Genomic DNA, 8,204 nt, shown 5'->3' on the forward strand with positions numbered 1-8,204 from the left:
CTACACTTAGTGTCATGCAGTGTGGGACTCCCACTGGTCTGGTCCTGGTCTTGACTCGGTCTGTCTCGGTACACTCTGGTCTAGTGGTCTTGGTCATGAGTCTCGGACGGTTTAGGTGGCCTTGACTACAACACTACCCTTTAGGCCTACATTGAGTAACCATCAAGACAAGATGCAACAGTGACACCTGCAGTGACCACAAAGTAACAGACATCCACAGTCCTGGCCCACTGCCGTCTCTGGGCAGTGTAATGCAGTCTAGTCTACCAATCATCTGGAAAATGCAGTGCAAGTTCAAACCGTCCATCGGTCAATGTCACAGACATCCGTCCTCTTGTCTGTGATATTGACCGATGGGGGGAATAGTAAAAAGTGTTCATTGTGTATACTGTATCGACTCATGTACGGACGGTTCTTGAAGAACCAGATATTTGGCGGTCAGTTTTCCTGAGCATCTTCTGTCAGGGGGTTTCTTGGCGCCCAACAATCACTCTCGAATGGAACATACCAATTCCAAACTAAGGGATATGAATAGCGTCAAACATAGCTAGAATCATAATCCCGGTGAAATATGACAACTAACGTTCCAACATAAATATATATGTACATGTATATGAAGGTTAGATCAAGAATAATGTGATATTGATCTACTAAACGAATTTAAGCAAACTCAACGAGTTATCTCCCCCCCTTTTCCACGTAATCAGCCGATCCAGTTCATCCCGCCCCCTACGCCATTTTCTGTGCCGTCTCTGTTTTGTTGGGGTTGTTCAACAACGAAATTGGATAAAATAATTGAACCCAAATACCACCATTAAGTACAACGGACGGTTTGAAGGCCCTTCTTCTCTATTTTGAGGAGAAAGGGAGCGTTTCTCTGTTACTCGACCCTGAATAGACGAGCATGTACATCAAACAGGTACCGTGAAGCTGGCGCGAGGTGCATGTCGTCGAGCCGCTCTCTGAATTGTGTTGCTATGCTAATGCTATGCTAACTGCTAACTCGCTATGCGAACTGCTTTGCTAACTGCTATGCTATGCTAACTGCTATGCTAACTGCTATGCTATGCTAACTGCTATGCTAACTGCTAACTCGCTAGCTCCTCTAGATAAACTGGGCCACGAAGCAAAATATCATTTTGTCCTGCGAACGTTATATTGTTAGTTCAAATAGATACGAGTCAACTTTATGTGGTAAATAATGTGCAGTTGCACTGATTCACGTTGACGCGCAGGGCGGTTTGCTTACTTGCTGCCGTTAGCTAACGTTAGCTAGCTAGCTAGCGGGATTAATACATGACGTGCTAACTACAAGCTAGCTACACACTGGTAACTACGTAGGTGTGGCTAGCGAGCTAGCATGCTAATGTTTACTTTTGTGTTTTCATTCAACAAACAGCTGCTGGCTTTGTTTAGATACAGTGGCTAAAGTTACTTATTCTCTTTCTATTGTCTGTGTTCACGCGATTAGCTAACGTAGATAACGTAACGTTAGACTTGGCTACGTTGGCTGTTCAATTATCCAGTATGAGGAGTCTTTCCTGGCCAGCTAGTGTGAGCTTGTTTATTAGCCAGGTAAATGGCTTGTGTTTTATTGATGGCACATTTGTTGCATCTGTCTTGCAGGTCATTATTCAGGGGTTCCGCAGTTACCGGGACCAGACTGTGGTGGACCCCTTCAGTCCCAAACACAATGTCATCGGTGAGTGTTTTTAAGAGTCAACTTTAACCCCCTCCTTAATTCATTTGTAACTGTTGGTCCCGTCGGATTTCTAATGTTATGTATCTAACTGTGATCAATAACAGTTCCCTATCTGTGTGGGAGAGATCTAAGTCATGTTTGTTCTCGTCTTTCCACAGTTGGGCGAAATGGATCAGGAAAAAGTAACTTTTTCTATGGTAAGTGATTCCATATGTCACTAAACAATCACGTTTTGTGTAACAATGTTATACAATTTGGCAGAACTTAAATTTTTATTCGATTGATATTTGACTGTTCCACTGAAATGTTTTCAGCCATTCAGTTTGTGCTCAGCGATGAGTTCAGCCACCTCCGCCCCGAGCAGCGCCTGGCCCTGCTCCATGTGAGTAGAGAAGATGTCACTCTTATTGGCAGGAGGACCCCAGGCTATCGGTTGTGTTGGGTAATAATAACACTGTTAAAACTCCTTCCTTACACGCTCGTTCCCTGTTTCTGCAGGAGGGAACTGGTCCTCGCGTCATCTCGGCTTTTGTGGAGATTATATTTGACAATTCTGACAACAGGCTGCCGGTAAGAAGATCCTGACTAAAGAATCTTGTTTCCTCTTACTTAAAACTTAAAAGACTCCTAAACGCACACATATATGCACTGCTCTCATGTCCGTATACAACATATCATTACTCCTTCAGATCGACAAAGAGGAGGTCTCTCTGCGTCGTGTCATCGGAGCCAAGAAGGACCAGTACTTCTTAGACAAGAAGATGGTGACGTGAGTAATTATCATCTTGTGCATTATTATTATTCTGTTGTTGCTTCAAGGCTGAGGATCCAGAACCAAAGTATTTTACTCCCTTATACTTGTATGAGATGTAACAATAAAGAAGTCTTGAAATTCATTGAAGGCAGAAAGCCATCTAGCCTCGTGAGACCATCCTGGCTTCGTGAGCTCACATTGGATACTCTCGATAGAGACAGTTTACAGCCCGATCGTTAAACGATCGCCAAACAGTGTTGGTTCTGAGGAATTTGACAAACACTTTCCAACGGAGAGTTCCCAATACCATCTGGCGGAGTCAGATTAAAAGCCATCATGTTCTCACAGTAAATTTCCCTTCCCATTTGAGCATCTTGATTATTTTTGTTGTTCATCTTGTTTGTTTGTTGTTCATCTTGTTTGTTTGTTTGTTTGTGTGTGTTTTTCCCCCTCACAGTAAGAATGATGTCATGAACCTCCTGGAGAGCGCCGGCTTCTCCCGTAGTAACCCCTACTACATCGTCAAACAGGGGAAGGTAGGAGAGACCCTCCCTCCATGAACCAACACAGATGGATCTTTTCCACCATGAAGGAACCGGTTCGGTGCCGGTTCGCGAACCTAATTTTGAACGGTTCCAAGCATTTCGACCAAAAGTTTTTCAGCGAGAACCATGATGCTATAATGACGTACAACGGTCTTGCTCAAAACTAGTCGAAACGCGGTCCCGTTCCCTAAATAGAACCAAGGTTCCAAGAATTCTGAACCGGACCGGTTCACGAACCAGAGTTACTTTGGTGGAAAAGGGCTATTAGAGAACCTCAGAAGGCTACTTTAAATATGCTGCAAAAATCAGCCCCCACATCTCAGCGCAAGACCACCTGGGACCTACTTACATCCTGGCACTATTTACAAACATCTTCTGTTTAGTCTGTATTCATTCCCATGTGACAGCGGAGGAGGCTGTATCTATGTATTTCTAGCTTATATCACTTCACCCAGCTCTCGAAGGTGTCTTCCTCTGTGTAAATGCAAGCGTAGATGAACGGGTGTTGAGCGTGTGGTGTTGGTGTGGTCTCGGTGGTGATGAGCGTGTGGTGTGGTCTCGTCAGTGTTGAGCGTGTTGGTGTGGTCTCGTCGGTGTTGAGCGTGTGGTGTGGTCTCGGTGGTGTTGAGTGTGTGATGTGGTCTCGTCGGTGTTGAGCGTGTGGTGTGGTCTCGGTGGTGTTGTGTGTGAGATGTGGTCTCATCGGTTTTGAGCGTGTTGGTGTGGTCTCGTCGGTGTTGGTGTGGTCTTGTCGGTGTTGAGCATGTTGGTGTGTGATGCGGTCTCGGTGGTGTTGAGCGTGTGGTGTTGGTGTGGTCCCGGTGTTGAGCGTGTTGGTGTGGTCTCGGTGGTGTTGAGCGTGTGGTGTTGGTGTGGTCCCGGTGTTGAGCGTGTTGGCGTGGTCTTGGCGTGTTGGCGTGTTGAGTGTGTTGGTGTGGTTTCGTCGGTGTTGAGTGTGTTGGTGTGGTCTCGTCGGTGTTGAGCGTGTTGGTGTGGTCTCGTCGGTGTTGAGCGTGTTGGTGTGGTCTCGTCGGTGTTGAGCGTGTTGGTGTGGTCTCGTCGGTGTTGAGCGTGTTGGCGTGGTCCCGGTGGTGTTGAGCGTGTTGGTGTGGTCTCGGTGGTGTTGAGCGTGTTGGCGTGGTCCCGGTGGTGTTGAGCGTGTGGTGTTGTCTCGTCGGTGTTGAGCGTGTTGGTGTGGTCTCGGTGGTGTTGAGCGTTTTGGTGTGATCTCGGTGGTGTTGAGCGTGTTGGTGTGGTCCCGGTGTTGAGCGTGTTGGTGTGGTCTCCTCGGTGTTGAGTGTGTTGGTGTGGTCTCCTCGGTGTTGAGCGTGTTGGTGTGGTCTCCTCGGTGTTGAGCGTGTTGGTGTGGTCTCGGTGGTGTTGAGCGTGTTGGTGTGGTCCCGGTGGTGTTGAGCGTGTGGTGTTGTCTCGTCGGTGTTGAGCATGTGATGTGGTCTCGGTGGTGTTGAGCGTGTTGGCGTGGTCCCGGTGGTGTTGAGCGTGTTGGCGTGGTCTCGGTGGTGTTGAGCGTGGTCTCGTCGGTGTTGAGCGTGTTGGTGTGGTCCCGGTGTTGAGCGTGTTGGTGTGGTCTCGGTGGTGTTGAGCGTTTTGGTGTGATCTCGGTGGTGTTGAGCGTGTTGGTGTGGTCCCGGTGTTGAGCGTGTTGGTGTGGTCTCCTCGGTGTTGAGCGTGTTGGCGTGGTCTCATCGGTGTTGAGTGTGTGGTGTGGTCTCGGTGGTGATGAGCGTGTGGTGTGGTCTCGGTGGTGTTGAGCGTGTTGGTGTGGTCCCGGTGTTGAGCGTGTTGGCGTGGTCTCATCGGTGTTGAGCGTGTTGGTGTGGTCTCGGTGGTGTTGAGCGTGTTGGTGTGGTCCCGGTGTTGAGCGTGTTGGTGTGGTCTCGTCGGTGTTGAGCGTGTTGGTGTGGTCCCGGTGTTGAGCGTGTTGGTGTGGTCCCGGTGTTGAGCGTGTTGGTGTGGTCTCGTCGGTGTTGAGTGTGTTGGTGTGGTCCCGGTGTTGAGTGTGTTGGTGTGGTATTAGTGGTGTTGAGCGTGTGGTGTTGAGTGTGTTGGTGTGGTATTAGTGGTGTTGAGCGTGTGGTGTTGAGTGTGTTGGTGTGGTCCCGGTGTTGAGCGTGTTGGTGTGGTCTCGGTGGTGTTGAGTGTGTTGGTGTGGTCCCGGTGTTCAGATCAACCAGATGGCCACGGCGCCCGACTCCCAGCGTCTGAAGCTGCTGAGGGAGGTGGCCGGGACCCGGGTCTACGACGAGCGCAAGGAGGAGAGCATCTCCCTCATGAAGGAGACCGGTGAGCACGCACGCACACACACACTCACACACACACGCACGCGCGCACACACACACACACACACACTTGCACACACACACTTGCACACTCACACACACGCACACATGCACACTCACACTCGCACACACACACACACACTTGTGGGAACTTTTAAGCGAGATCTTCAGACATACCTTTTTAATCTCGCTTTTGTCATGTAGTTTTACTCAATTGTAATATTCTTTTCTCACTCTTTTTTTTTTTTTTTTACTGTTTCGTATTTTCTATTTCTCTTTTACCATATATGCTCCATCTTGTTCTATTTTCTTATTTTACTTTTCTTAATACCAACAACTCTGTTGTTATTTATTCTGTAAAGCACTGTGTGCTACATTTGCTTGCATGAACATGTGCTATATAAATAAAATGGACTTAAACACACGCGCACACAGTAGAAACATGTACTACACTGGATGAAGTAGACCGGCCTGGGTCCATCTCAGAGGGCAATAAAATTGACACACACAATAGAAACGTGTACTACACTGGATTTAGTAGACGCAGTCGCTAACTGCCCCTGTGTCCGTCCCAGAGGGCAAGCGTGAGAAGATCAACGAGCTGCTGAAGTACATCGAGGAGCGCCTGCACACCCTGGAGGACGAGAAGGAGGAGCTGGCCCAGTACCAGAAGTGGGACAAGATGAGGAGGGCGCTGGAGTACACCATCTACAACCAGGAGCTCAACGAGACCCGCGCCAAGCTGGACGAGGTGGGCGTGGGGGTGTGGGTGTGTGGGTGGGTGGGTGTGTGTGTCGGGGGTGGGGGGGATGTGTGTGTCTGAAATGTGCTATATAAATAAACTTGCCTTGCCTTGCCTTGCCTTGCCTTGTGTGGGTGTGTGTGTGTGTGTAGGTGGGTGGGTCGGGGGTGGGGGGGATGTGTTAGTGGGGGTGATAGACTTAGAGAGGGGTCAAAGGGTCAAAGTGTGATGATCTGTCACCAGAGTGGAGGGTCAAGCTCCGCCCCCACATGAACTGTAATCATTGAGCGCTTCGTAATGACTGTTGACCCCTCCCTGGTGTTCTGACGCGAAGCTTATCTGCCCCTGTCCCTATCTGCCCCTGTCCCGATCTGCCCCTGTCCCGATCTGCCCCTGTCCCGACCTGCCCCTGTCCCGACCTGCCCCTGTCCTGACCTGCCCCTGTCCCGATCTGCCCCTGTCCTGACCTGCCCCTGTCCCGACCTGCCCCTGTCCCGATCTGCCCCTGTCCTGACCTGCCCCTGTCCTGACCTGCCCCTGTCCCGACCTGCCCCTGTCCCGATCTGCCCCTGTCCTGACCTGCCCCTGTCCCGACCTGCCCCTGTCCTGACCTGCCCCTGTCCTGACCTGCCCCTGTCCCGACCTGCCCCTGTCCTGACCTGCCCCTGTCCTGACCTGCCCCTGTCCCGACCTGCCCCTGTCCTGACCTGCCCCTGTCCCGACCTGCCCCTGTCCCGACCTGCCCCTGTCCTGACCTGCCCCTGTCCCTATCTGCCCCTGTCCTGACCTGCCCCTGTCCCTATCTGCCCCTGTCCTGATCTGCCCCTGTCCCTATTTGCCCCTGTCCCGACCTGCCCCTGTCCTGCCCCTGTCCTGCCCCTGTCCTGACCTGCCCCTGTCCTGCCCCTGTCCTGACCTGCCCCTGTCCTGCCCCTGTCCTGACCTGCCCCTGTCCTGCCCCTGTCCTGATCTGCCCCTGTCCTGTCTTCCAGCTGTCCTCCAAGAGGGAGACGTGTGGGGACAAGTCCAGGCAGCTACGCGACGCTCAGCAGGACGCCAGAGACAAAGTGGAGGTAAACCAGACTCTCCACAAAACACATCCACACACACATCCACACACACATCCACACACACATCCACACACACACCCACACACACATCCACACACACATCCACACACACATCCACACACACATCCACACACACATCCACACACACATCCACACACACATCCACACACACATCCACACACACACCCACACATCCACACACACATCCACACACACATCCACACACACATCCACACACACATCCACACACACATCCACACACACATCCACACACACACCCACACACACACACACCCACACACACATCCACACACACATTCACACACCGATGGCGGCAGCGGCCATGCAAGGTGCCAGCCTGCTCACTGGGAGCCATTCGGGGTTCAGTGTCTTTCCCCGAGGACGCTTCCACATGTCGTCAGGAGGAGCCGGGATTCGAACCGCCGACCCTACGATCGTTGGACGACCCGCTCTACCTCCTGAGCCACAGACGCCCCATGGGTGGTTTTACGCAGAGTTGCGGCCCTTGAACGAGACGGCCGAACATCATCATCATCATCATCATCATCATCATCATAATAGGCACACTGCAATATACTGGAATTTGATGTTTGATCTTTCAACGCCATCCCTCTAGGTGTTATGTCACGAATATGTCTCTCCTCCCTCCCTCCCTCCCTCCCCTCTCCTCCTCTCCTCCCCCTCCTCCCCCTGCAGGAGACGGAGCGCGTGGTGCGGGAGCTCAAGTCCAAGATCTCGGCCATGAGGGAGGAGAAGGAGCAGCTGAGCGCGGAGCGGCAGGAGCAGATCAAGCAGAGGACCAAGCTGGAGCTCAAGGCCAAGGACCTGCAGGACGAGCTGGCCGGCAACAGCGAGCAGAGGGTGGGCATGGGGGGGTCAGACGAACCGGGCAGGGCGGGGGGATATCAGAGGGTGGGCATGGGGGGGTCAGATGAACCTGGGGGGGTGGGGGGGGGGGGGGGGGGGGGGGTGGTAGTATCAGAGGGTGGGCATGGGGGGGGGGTCAGATGAACCTGGGGGGGGGGGGGGGTGGTAGTATCAGAGGGTGGGCGCGGGGGGGTCAGATGAAC

The 8,204-nt window shown here is 52.0% G+C and overlaps 1 protein-coding gene across 1 annotated transcript; it reads left to right on the top strand.

Moving 5' to 3' along the window:
- Positions 1–773: 773 nt before the first annotated feature.
- Positions 774–8,046, top strand: LOC311329267 (structural maintenance of chromosomes protein 3-like; the record flags this gene model as incomplete). Its single annotated transcript, XM_084463137.1, has 11 exons — positions 774–919; positions 1,627–1,702; positions 1,861–1,899; positions 2,017–2,084; positions 2,201–2,272; positions 2,392–2,471; positions 2,914–2,992; positions 5,188–5,305; positions 5,877–6,052; positions 7,036–7,116; positions 7,831–8,046. Coding segments are annotated over exons 1-11 (1,020 nt in total), but the record flags the coding sequence as incomplete, so codon positions are not given.
- Between the last annotated feature and the right edge of the window lie 158 nt (positions 8,047–8,204).

The sequence above is a fragment of the Borostomias antarcticus genome (assembly GCF_949987555.1).
Source record: "Borostomias antarcticus genome assembly, contig: scaffold_748, whole genome shotgun sequence".
NCBI classification, from domain to species: domain Eukaryota; kingdom Metazoa; phylum Chordata; class Actinopteri; order Stomiiformes; family Stomiidae; genus Borostomias; species Borostomias antarcticus.